The sequence below is a fragment of the Gavia stellata genome, chromosome 6, assembly GCF_030936135.1.
Source record: "Gavia stellata isolate bGavSte3 chromosome 6, bGavSte3.hap2, whole genome shotgun sequence".
In the NCBI taxonomy this organism is placed as follows: domain Eukaryota; kingdom Metazoa; phylum Chordata; class Aves; order Gaviiformes; family Gaviidae; genus Gavia; species Gavia stellata.
In genome coordinates, this window is record NC_082599.1 from 43,794,107 (window position 1) to 43,806,668 (window position 12,562).

General features: G+C 37.1%; 1 protein-coding gene across 1 annotated transcript in view; it reads right to left on the bottom strand.

The window, feature by feature from the left end:
* Positions 1 to 12,562, bottom strand: part of NEK10 (NIMA related kinase 10) — a 104,673-nt gene that overhangs the window by 20,590 nt on the left and 71,521 nt on the right. The window contains exons 28-30 of the mRNA XM_059819071.1: positions 5,005 to 5,053; positions 2,390 to 2,427; positions 2,132 to 2,272 (exon numbers count right to left, since the gene is read on the bottom strand). Coding sequence (XP_059675054.1) covers positions 2,132 to 2,272; positions 2,390 to 2,427; positions 5,005 to 5,053 — 228 coding nt within the window. The remainder of the gene's footprint in view (positions 1 to 2,131; positions 2,273 to 2,389; positions 2,428 to 5,004; positions 5,054 to 12,562) is intronic.

Consider the following 12,562-nt stretch of genomic DNA (forward strand, 5'->3'; position numbering starts at 1 on the left):
GCTTAGACCCAAGTATTAAACTTCAGCCAGCAGCCCTGTATCTCTCTCAAATACAGTTATCTCTAAACTACACTTCAGAGGCTAATTTAGATCCATATTCTAAAATTTTCTTATACAGAAACACCCTGAGGATCATAAAGTCTTATGTACAGATTTACACCCACTTAAACATTTTTTTTTTTTAAAGTGATCTGGTATCAAGAATGAAAATTCCACTGAGGGGGAGAGGAAATCCAAATACCAAAGTTAGTTAGCCTACAACTGAACTATTATCGTTTTTTCCTATTGAATTTCTGTGCTGGCTACTTTAACAAGAAGTAGAAGAGAGACATTCACAAATTGAAGTGTCTAGGGACCAACCAGATCTGAGCTGCACTCTCACAGAAAAGAAAGAGATACAGAAAATGTCATTCTTTATCACAGAGAGACACATTTCTAGTAGGATCAGGAAGATAACAACATCATTGCTATTGTTGGCTTTTTTGTGGCAATGCCTTTTGGCAGATGGATTGAAAGAGGCAAGTGAAATTCAGTTTGACATTTTTTTCCCTAAGTCTCCTCTTAATAATCAATAAGAGGAAGAGAAGTCTTGCATTTCCCCTGAGACACTTAAGGAAGAATTTAGATTGGTCTTTCTGCTCAAGGTGACAGTGGAAGCCATGCTTTAATAATCTAAAATATTATATGCCATGTGAAGAATTATTTTGATTTAGCTCTTTTTGCCTCATTTTCAGTTCTCTACCAACTGTTTCAACATTGCTATATTCAATCCCAAATAAATAGTATGGTCTTGCCATTACAAGCTAGGAATCTTCAGTTTTTGTTAGGACACTGATGAAAACTTTACTTCCTTGACATTTTTCCTTTTTCACTTGTCCCTGTTCTGCAGTATTTGACTTCTCCTTTGCTGTCAATGGCTTGGATTAAAAAACAAAAAGCAAATAAATGAGTGCCCTTTCTTTTATGGGTCGTCTCAGATTTTTTTTTTCCTGAAGAAAACACCTCCCCTCACCAGGGGAGGTTTAGATTGGATATTAGGAAAAACTTCACTGAAAGGGTTGTCAGACATTGGAACAGGCTGCCCAGGGAAGTGGTTGAGTTACCATCCCTGGAGGTTTTTAAAAGGTGTGTGGATGAGATGCTTAGGGACATGGTTTAGTGGTGGACTTAGCAGTGTTAGGTTAACAGTTGGACTTGATGATCTTAAAGGTCTTTTCCAACCTAAACGATTCTATGATTCTATATCAGCAAACAGAAAGGACTGAGTAGGACATAACATGGATTTATCTGTTATTGAGTATATACAGCTTTCTCTCTTTTCTAGTATGACAGCAGCAACATGACTTACCAGTCTAGGAGGACCAGATGTAACATCTACTTGTTATGTCTATTTGCTTCAAAGACAGCTACAGACCCAACGTCCAGCTAGGAACATTAGGAGTGTCCATAAAGTCTGTATACTCCAGACCACTCCACAATTACATTTTTTTAAATACAGAAGTATAGCATTGTTCAGGGGATGAGGGGGTGTGTGGGGGGGTGTGTGTGTGAATAGGCTGCTGAGGACTAGATCAAAACTGTTAAGAGCTTTACCCAAAAGGAAAACATTACTGTCAAACAGTATTGGATTTGCTCAAATTACCCTCAGGACTGAAAACATCAACAAAGGCTAAAGTGTTTGTCTGCAGATCATTATAACTATATAGTAAGACAAAAAGTACTTTTTTAAGAAGATCAATATTCCAGCTGCTCAAAATAATTTTCTTTCAAATATTATTTAATTCAGACAACACGCATTCTGAAGTCACAGCTTAGCAGCTTAGAGTATGTGAAGCTTCTCAGTAAGAAAGAAAAAGTATCTCAAATGGAAAACTTGTTTCATCAATGATGATGTGTAAATACACAATAACTTACAAGGGCCCTATGAAATATTCCTTTAATAAGAAAAATTCCCATTGCATTCAGCAGAAGTTTAGCCAGGATAATGACCATTAAAATGAAGTCTTACTGATTTACTATTGGAATTCATATTTTCAAAAAATTCCTTAAGGATATTTCAGATAACTTATTTGTATTTGAAATGTAATTATCTTCTTTTCTAACATTTTAAAATATAATTATTAGATAATACCTTGATTTTTCATATTGCAAAGAACTACAACTGGAGGTTTATGAGACTGCCACCCTGTCACTAATGAATCCTCTCTTTTCTTAGTGTGGGCCCTGCACATGAGTGGAGGCACTCTCAACAGTAGATCAATAGGCAGTAAAGCTGAAGAAATAAAAGAGGTGACACTCTATATGCAACAGGAGAATAAGGTTTAAAAACTTGGAAATTGTTAGGTTTAATTTAAGTTAAAGTTTGATTTTGCTGCAAGCACAAAGTTACCTGGTCGCAGTCTTGATCCCAGGCCTTCAATATAATCTCTATTATTATTAAAAAAAAAAAAAAAAAGAAAAAAAAAAGTAGTTTTAATTGTGTTTGGCACCAATGACTGTAGAGGAAATACCAGTATTCCCCGACTCCTGCTATTTCCTCTAAAGGAAGTCTGTCCAAATTCACTCATTTTTAACTCTGCATTTATAAGTCACATAAGGGCTAGCTTACTCTACATGTCCAAAATAGTATGACTTCAACTTAATAAAAGTTAGACTCCACTCCTTTCCCTGCTCAATTTTTAGCCTGGGAAGGACAAAAACAGTAAACAGGATTTTAATATTTAAAACACAATAATCCACTAGATTACACATTATTTTGCATCTGTACATGTTTAAGTACATTTCAATTTACCCATTTTATGGATGGAAAACATAAAGAACAAAGTAATAATGCATAAAATACTTGTAAAGTGGGGGAAAAAAAAAATACATTACCACCAGCACAGCAATACCTCAACATCAGAAATGTAAGTCCAGATGTTTCAATGCTAGCTTCTGCTCTATACTTAACACAAACACTGTCCCATCCTTCAGATTGCACTAGCTGAGATAAGCAACAACAAATGGATACCGACAGATGGGGAACTGAAAGAACCAATATGACATCCTGATGGATGGCAGCCTCAACAGCCCTAGCATGGCAAGAATTTGTATATATTTTTTAAGGCAGTAGGGAAAAATACAGTTTCAAGGAGCAGATATGAAGAAAGATAAGGAGATAGTTTTGCTAAATTTTACGTGATGGGCAGAGACAGAGAAAAAACAAATGTGCTTTCTTCAATGCTCAAGCATCAGAAGGCTGCCTTTACTGACTGAAGCAAGACTAAGCCTGGAAAGCTAGCGAGTGATACGTGACAGACTGGATGGTGATACGCTAAGAATAACTCCGAAAGCAAAAATAAAGTAATTGTGTTTGAAGTGACGGGAAAAGCACAACCAGTAAAAGGATACACACAGAAGATGGCAAGGTTGAAGGCAGAGCTGTAGAAATGTTCCTCGCAGCAGTGTTCTAAGTTGGCATTTGAGCGACTAGAATGCTTGTATCAAAACCAGGGAAGATGTTGCTTGTGCGATAGCCTTACGAACCCAAGAGTTTTAGCAGCGTATATTGATAGGAAAGGTTGTATCTCAGAGGTGCCAGGCAGAACAGTGAGACATATTCTGAATGCAAGAACTTCGAGAGATGCGCAAGTTAAAGTGGATACTCAGATGTCAAAGTATTGGTGAGGATGGATGTTATTCTCGAGAATGATCAAAACCCGAGCTAACGGGTAGGACTTCAGGTACAGGCAACGATGACACTCCTTTTACTTATGTAGCACTCAACTGTATGGCTACATAGCCATAAAGAGATCTTACAGAGATGAGCAAAAATTTAGTATAGATGGAAGGAAATATATCTGGTGTATACAGCTAAATTCATGATTTGCAGCATAATTTTGCAGGTAGATGAATAAGTAGACACATTTGTAGATGCAAAGACAAGATGCAGAAGAAAAGGCAAGAGAATCAGTGATAAAGCCATGTGTAATACTCAGGGGAGATCAAATGAACAGATAGACTAGTATCCTTCTGAATGGTCCTTAAGAATAGTTTCAAATATAGGGGGGAAATTAGAAAAGGAGAGAGTCAGAAAACATGATTTTAAGACAACAAAGATAGCAGCAATCAATAGCACATCAAGAAAATAAAGGAACTATGACCTGGAAGAGGTCATTAAACAGTTTAGTAAGAGTTGCTACAATAATATTCCTTAAGTAAAAACTGGATCAAACAGGGTCTGTGGACAAACAGGGGAGAGGAATCAATGCCATTATTATAAATACTTACCTAGTTAAGTTAAAGGTAAGAGGAAAAAATTGTTCAAGGAGGCAGATGGAGCCAAGAGTGATTTTGGGGGTTTTTTTCAGATGTGAAAGAAAAGCAGAAAGGAAGAAACAAAGAACAGAGTCTATGAATAAGAGCAGTGCCAAGGAGATCAGAAAAAATAATGGTTGGTCAAGAATGTGTTTGATGCATTTCTGAATAAATAACAGAGGTAAAAGGAAAGACCTTTAGACGGAGAATGGGAATGGCCAGGCCACATTCTGTTTTGGTTTGTTTCCTTTTTGAAAGAAATGAGAAGGACTCCAGAATTCCAAAAATAGATTATCTATGTTTATATGGAAGGTCTAGAGGAATTCAAAGGGACAAGATATTACGCTGCACTATCAAATGCACAAACATTTTTGTATGGAAAAACAACCGCTTAAAAATGCAAACCCAGAATTTGGCTGACCAACTAATGTCAGTTTAAGTTAATGTAGCAAGGTCCACTTTTAAAACTATTTAGGGACTGGCATTAAACCGATAAATTACTCATGTAAAGCTTCTGTGTGCAAACACCCTCAACAATATCCTCAAGCAGAGTGTCATAGGCTGAGATAAAATGAAGTTGTAACAGTAAGTAAGGAAAAGTTTCATGAAGGCAATCGCACAACTGTTCCACTGTGAAATGACCAACTGGAATTGATCATGACAATGATTGATTATATAATCTGTATTAAAATCATAAATCATACTTACATAATCTGAGGTTGTCTTTCGGAAGCACTAAAACTTGGTTTAATTATACCTAAAACAAATGCATAAATATTACCTCCGCATTAAAAAAATATATACATACATGTTCATATTTTCTATTTCCCAGACATGGTGTCAAAATAACTTTTAGAAAGCAGTGTTAAACAAACTCCAAATCCCCATTTGACTATGGAGTTCCTGTTTGATATATCAAAGATTTGCTTGCATCATAACTAAAATCTCAGCTCCACACAGTATTTTAATAAATTCTTTCAGAATTTCAAAGAAACTAGTAACACATGCTGACTAGATGTTCACAGAAGATGTATGTGAATTTACATTAAATGACTACCTCAGTTACTGCTACGACTGTAGCTGCAACATAGAATCATAGAATCGTTTAGGTTGGAAAAGACCTTGAAGATCATCAAGTCCAACTGTTAACCTAACACTGCCAAGTCCACCACTAAACCATATCCCTAAGAGCCTCATCCACATGTCTTTTAAATACCTCCAGGGATGGTGACTCAACCACCTCCCTGGGCAGCTGGTTCCAATGCTTGACAACCCTTTCAGTGAAGAAGTTTTTCCTAATATCCAATCTAAACCTCCCTTGGAGCAACTTGAGGCCATTTCCTCTTGTCCTATCACTAGTAACTTGGGAGAAGAGAGCAGCATCCACCTTCTACAGCCTCCTTTCAGGTAGATATAGAGACAGATAAGAGACTCCCCTGAGCCTCCTCTTCTCCAGGCTAAGCAACTCCAGCTCTCTCAACTGCTCCTCATAAGGCTTATGCTCCAGATCCTTCACCAGGGTCGTCGCCCTCCTCTGGACACGCTCCGGCACCTCAATGTCTTTCCTGTAGTGAGGGGCCCAAAACCGAACACAGGATTCGAGGTGCGGCCTCACCAGGGCTGAGTACAGGGGGACAATCACTTCCCTAGTCCTGCTGGCCACACTGTTTCTGATACAGGCCAGGATGCCATTGGCCTTCTTGGCCACCTGGGCACACTGCTGGCTCATACTCAGCTGGCTGTTGATTAACACCCCCAGGTCCTTTTCCACCAGGCAGCTTTCCAGCCACTTGTCTCCACACCTGTAGCATTGCATGGGGTTATTGTGACCCAGGTGTGGGACTTGGCACTTGGCCTTGTTGAACATCATACCATTGGCCTTGGCCCATTGATCCAGCCTGTCCAGATCCCTATGAGGAGCCTTCCTACCCTCAGGCAGATCAACAGTCCCACCCAACTCAGTGTTGTCTGCCAACTTACTGAGGGTGCACTCGATCCCCTCATCAGGATCACTGATAAAGATATTAAACAAGACGGGCCCCAGTACTGAGCCCTGGGGAACACCACTTGTGACCGGCCGCCAACTGGATTTAACTCCATTCACCACAACCCTTTGGGCCTGGCCATCCAGCCAGTTTTTTACCCAGCAAAGAGTGCACCCATCCAAGCCATGAGCAGTCAAATTGTCTCTAGTCTGGATAAAAAGCTAGAACATTTACACACTTTCTCAGAAAACCTTTGATGGGTTGTCTAAACCTTGTTCTACTACAGTTTTATTACCACCATTCCATTAGCTAACTATTCAAATGACTACATATGCAATACCTTACTACTTAATCTCACTGATTTTAAGCCCTTGAAGACAGGTGTATGACCAGTTATTAGTCAAACATCTAATTAGCAATAAATTAACCCCTGACATTTATGTAATTTATTGCATAGTGCCAAAAAACATGAAGAAGGTGAGGTAACGTTTGATGATATTTATTATTTATGCACTTGGAAAGCACTGTCTTAAAGCAAGTATTTGTCTTAAGCATTTGTTTTAAAACATTCCTGTAAAACCATTCCTTTGATGGTAATTTTGACATAGGAGACCACTCTCTCCTACCAATGGTATCTCACTTTGAAAAGAAAGAAAGAAAAGATTTTATGCCAAACTTACACTAGGTTTCCCATTGTTGGTCTTGTTACAGCAGCTGTATTAGTTCTAGAGCAACAGCAGAGGACTTTCAGAGAACAAACACATTTCTAAGAGTCTTAAATCTTTTTTTTGTGTTCAAACGTACTTTCTGTTGTGGTCTGAAATACAGTGCCTCTAGTTTTCCTACTTTTCTGAGATCCTCTGAATTTTAAAACAAAAAATCCTGAAGGAGGCTGGCATCTGTCACATGGAATTCACTTTAAAACCAAAAGAAATTATACATCTTTAGGCCAAACCTGCCTCCCTAAAAAGAAGACACACAGACAGACAGAGAACGAAAGGAAAAAGAGACAGTATTTTATCCCTTGCTAATGCTTTGCTTAGCAAAACAGGTATTAAGACTCTGTAGTAGTTAGCTCAAAAGGTTTGCTAAGAGCAGTTGATTTACATAATAGCAAATAAACTAGGCCCTTATCGAAGCAAAGATACTTCAATTAATTTTAACACTGAGACAGGCAAATAGATAGGAAAACAGAGTGTCCACTGTCTAGAAAATAAAGGCCTTTGGAACTGAAAAGATATGATTGTGCCTATTCAAGGAACAGAATTTTACCTGCTTAAGATAGAGACACATACAAAAGTAGAAGCTCTGACTGAACCTGAATCATATTGCTTGCAGTAAGGATTTTGAGTTACAACCTCAGACACTCTGTTATAACAAAGACTACAAAATATGGGAATATATGCAAAAAAATCTGTAACAGAAGCCAATTGGCTAGAAAGCTAAGTTTGAACACAGCTGGTTTGCTAGAATTTTAGAAACAGCTCCCCTTTCCATGTATTCATATACAAAATTGGATTTGAAATACTACACCCTTTGGCTGTTTCAAATAAATGGTCTCTCTATCAGTAAAGGGCTCATATCCGAATTTTCTTGATCAGTTTGATGACTCACCATATTTGACTTGCTAATGTGCCAGCTTATGAGTGCGTTTACAAGTGCATGATATTTCACAGCAAAGAGGCTGTCGCACCACTCACTGTACATGGCAGAGATGCAACATTTTCTGATTCATATGCTAAAATTTTGAAAATACTTATTAATGCTAAAAAAAAAAAGAAATCATGAGGCAGAACATCACTAAACAATAGCCAGCACCCTTCAGCCCCATTTTCATTGCTTATTATTATGTTAGAGACCCAAGAAGCAGCTACAACTAAGAAAGGAGTCTCTATATGTTAGACACCATGAAAACACATTGGAATAATTTCTTCAATAACTAAACACGAGGAGACTCAGACATCTAAAAAAATCATTGTAACAAACACATTCATGTGTGTATACACACATCCATTGAACACTAATGACTTTAGTTATCATCTTTACTCTTTTGTATAAGAGTTATGCTAGTCACACAAAAGCCAGACAGGGAGTAAGAAACAACACATGCATAGGAAAGCTAACTAAGATAAGTCATGGAGCAGATACCTCATCCTGATGTTCAGCCCATGGTGTTACCTGGACCATATTTCCTTTTACCATGGCTACTCCTTTGACATGGACTGGAAGAGCAAGGCAACATATGTTTTGTTCAAATGGCTTGCAAGAGGGAATTTCTCAGTTCAAGATGATCTCCATCTCTTTCCTGTTTTGTGCGCACCCTTGTTGGAATGTGCAAGACACACAAAAGCCAAAGCTTTTGATTCTCATCAGCCTCCCTATTCTGAATAGCTCTATGAAGATTCCTTGAGGACATTAAAACATTAAAAAAATATGTATATATATATCAAATGAGGCATCAAGAATTTTTCTGACTGCTACTTTGGTCTTTAATAGCTGATGTAATTTAAGCAACTTATAAGGCTTTAAATTCATAACATGCATTGATATCAGCGCAAATCATACAAATACATCCTAATATGCAGTTTAGTGCTTTTCTGTTACAGGCACTTAACCATGTAATTTCAAGAAAAGAGCTTGTAACATGATACGAGTTCAGAAAAACCTGGGAAGACAGTAACTTTTGCTTTAGCTTTCACTTTCACTTCACTGGTATCTAAAAAAAACCTCTGAAAATCCTTTCAAGTTTGATCAGACTGATAGGAAAATCGAATCAAGATTTCATATTAGCAGAACACTTCAATCCATCTCCTTGAATGAAACGGAAGCAATGGAAGTGTTTTTTTGAATGATGGCTTAATGATCTTTTCAGGAGAAAGGTCAAATTACCTTTATTTATACAAAATACTCTCAGTAAGCTGCCTTTTAAATCACTGTACAGTGGAATGGATAGTCCCAACCATGTTAATTAGGCTGTTTTGCAGACCAAACATAAATACGTTTTTTGCTCATTAGCAGTGACTACATGTACAGCAACAGAAGTTGTATTCCAAAGAATACAACTGGTCTGAATTAAAACAAACAAACCAACCAACCAGCTCTGGATCAGAGAACCTGCAAGATAAGGTAGCTGCCTGCAATTAAGTCCAAATCTTGAATGAAACTACTAGCTCCAGACAGCAAGTAACATTACTGAATGAGTATTTACTGCCTACTGCGTTTGTTGTTATCCTCAAAAATAGTTAAATTTGGAGCTAAGTGATGACCTAAACTCAGAGCCCAATCATTTGCTACATACAACATGCAGAGTTCTTATTTTGAGAGTATCCCAGTTCTAGAAATTCCCAGTTACCCAACTGAATACTTTGGACCGCTTTGAGCATTACCTGCACAAGACTCAAGTCCTGGCACTGTGTAAATACATCTTTTTTCTAAAAGCTCAAAGAAAGCTATAGGAGACCCTTCTAGAATTACGTCACTAGAATACTCTTCTGGCAGATCTGTGGTCTCTTCATTACACGGTAATTCTGAACACCATTGCATTGCAGAAATTTTGGCAAGAAAAGGAGTCCTGAATCTCAACTTCTTTGCTTTTTGGTCACAAGTTAGATAGCTTCAAAGCTTCCTCCAAATATCAGAAACATATATTAAATTATGAGGTAACAGAAAAAATCCTAAGCAAGATATAGCACAACAGGACTGTGCATTGAGACTTCATGAAAAGCTAGCAGCTGAGGAATTCTGAAAGGGATCTATTGTATGCTTACCTTTTTATTGTGAACAAGGTCAGAGGGCAAGTACATAAAAACCTAGGGACTAGGGTTTTCTAATAGCATAGTTTACACAGAACTAGTCTTTCAATGTATTTAGGGCATTGTCCTGATTGCAGTGTAAATTAACATGATTCAAGGAAACAAAAAATATTTTCCAAAATGCGTTCCCAGACACAGAGTAAACTTTTAAATTCTCTCTCACCCAACTGACATACTAGCTCTATTGGACTACAGTGCACTAAGAGATACCACATATTTTCCTGCTATTTGGTTTACCAGCAGAAATGCAGGTACAGTTACACTGTAAATCAAAACCAAGTAAAAAACCCTTAAACATGACTAAGCTAAGGTGAAGTTGGAACCTTCTTAATTTTAAAATAAGAAAAATAATGCAACTAATAAGCTGTAATCATCCCATCACTCTTCGTTGTTTTTTGACTCAGTATGTTCCTGTTCTCTGTCGATCTTCATAATTTCAAATTATAAGGACTTCAGGGAAAATATGCAGAATCTTTCTCCTGTAGGATTAATCATTTCAAGTAGCATGAACAACTATTCTAGAATCTACATACCCTGCGTTTGGCAATGTTAGGAGTCGTTAAAGGAGCTGGTCTTGTAGAAATACATTATCTAGACTAAGAACAATAACCCTTTTCTTAGAGCATAATTGAAAAGCACAGGGTATGTAAAATTATTAAAAATATTATGACAATTAGTGGACTATAAAAAAGCTAACCACTATTACACAGTCACTCACACGCATACCAGCTTCTGCGTCACTGAACAACTTAGTATATTACACCTTTTTACAAAATACCATCCTCGTTTTAAAATACAGCAATATTTTTCTACATTTGCAGATCATGTTTTCTCTGAAAGTGACATGATGGCAGCATGATTAGACGAAGCCATTCAAGACCCTGATCAATACACCTGTAATTGAAACTCACATTTTCATGTTAGCAGTTTCCAAGTTAGCTAGTTGAAAGTTGGTCACGTTTTCCCCTGTAATGCTGACATGCTTGACAAAACCATGGCTGATAATTCATACACTGTTAGCCATTTATTAGCAACAAATGGAGCATAACCCAAGCAACATCCAAGTATCCTGAATTTATAGTACTTTTTTTAAAAGCTGTATTTTCTTTTTCCCTGAAATTTGCCAGCATTAATTACAACTGATCTACATGCTAACTTCAACATTAAGTAGAAACTACAGGTGATCTAAGAGTGTATGACTACAGAATTATTTTTCTGAAAAAGCAATCCTGAAGTACCTATATACCAATTAAACTCTATGCTGGGAGGAAAATGGGCAATGACTTCAAGAAATGTTGATTAAAGTTACTGGGATTATTAGGAACTGGCTGGATCTTTCCAGTTAAAATATTTATCAATGGAAATCTGGCACAAAAATATTTAAATACTAGAAAAAGTTGATGTTTTGTTAATGCCTGAATCTTAACAAAGAAAAATTAACAACAAGGAAATCATTACTGATAACACTTCGGGTGTGGCAAGTTACAAACTACACAAAGATTTCAAATGTCTGTGTACCATGCTAAACTAGCTCACATAGAATCCAATTTCTGGGAGATGCACAGGCTGCTTTTCCTCAAGACATTCATTTGATGCAGCCCCCTCCCACAGTCAGACTAGGCTTCCCTGTACTCTGTAACCTCCTCCTGTTACTCTCTTAGCATAAGAAAGTAACAACGGAAAAGCTTTTTTTATTTTTGGGGGGGGGGGGGTGTTTTTGGTTTTTTTTTAATAAAACGTTGATAATAAACTCAGGGCTGGCTAGCCACAGGACCTCCAGCCTTTATAATGGCAGGCCATCCAGTTACAAGTAGCAAAACATATTAATGGATTTTAAGAAGAATTATCAAATAATTTATTTACGCTGCACTAAGGGCTAGACAGTTCAATTAAAAGCGGACATATTTCTTCAGTACCTGGGCCAAAATCTGAAGAAAATCCAGTTAGCAAACAGATAAAGTAATGTTATTCTATTTTTTTTGAAGCCCGGGAACTTGAAACAATAAAATTTGTTAATCTTCAGACAACTACATTCTCTTCACCTTTTAAAAGGACAGTTTAAATCATCCACAGATTTTCTGCCAGAACTTCATGGGATGAATGGAGATCTCAAATTTTCTTCAGTTCTAATATCAATCTTTCTTCTAGTATAAAATGTTCTTTGATTTTCCTCTAATCAGAATCCCATACCATTTAATAGGTAGATCATGGTAGCTCATGATTTAGCAGGTGGTTACAGATGTTCCACTTTTTTTTTTTTTTAATTTTCATATTCAGAATATAATCCAAAAAAATATTTCTTAAGATAACACCCAGCACAGCTGGTGCTTTCCTATCTGATTACCATAAAAAACTACAGGCAGAATTAATTCTATGTTTTGTCACATAATCCCTTCCTAATTCAAATCTAATCATTAAGCATTCCTTCAATTCTATTCAGTCATCTCATCTAGACAACTAAAGCTTCCC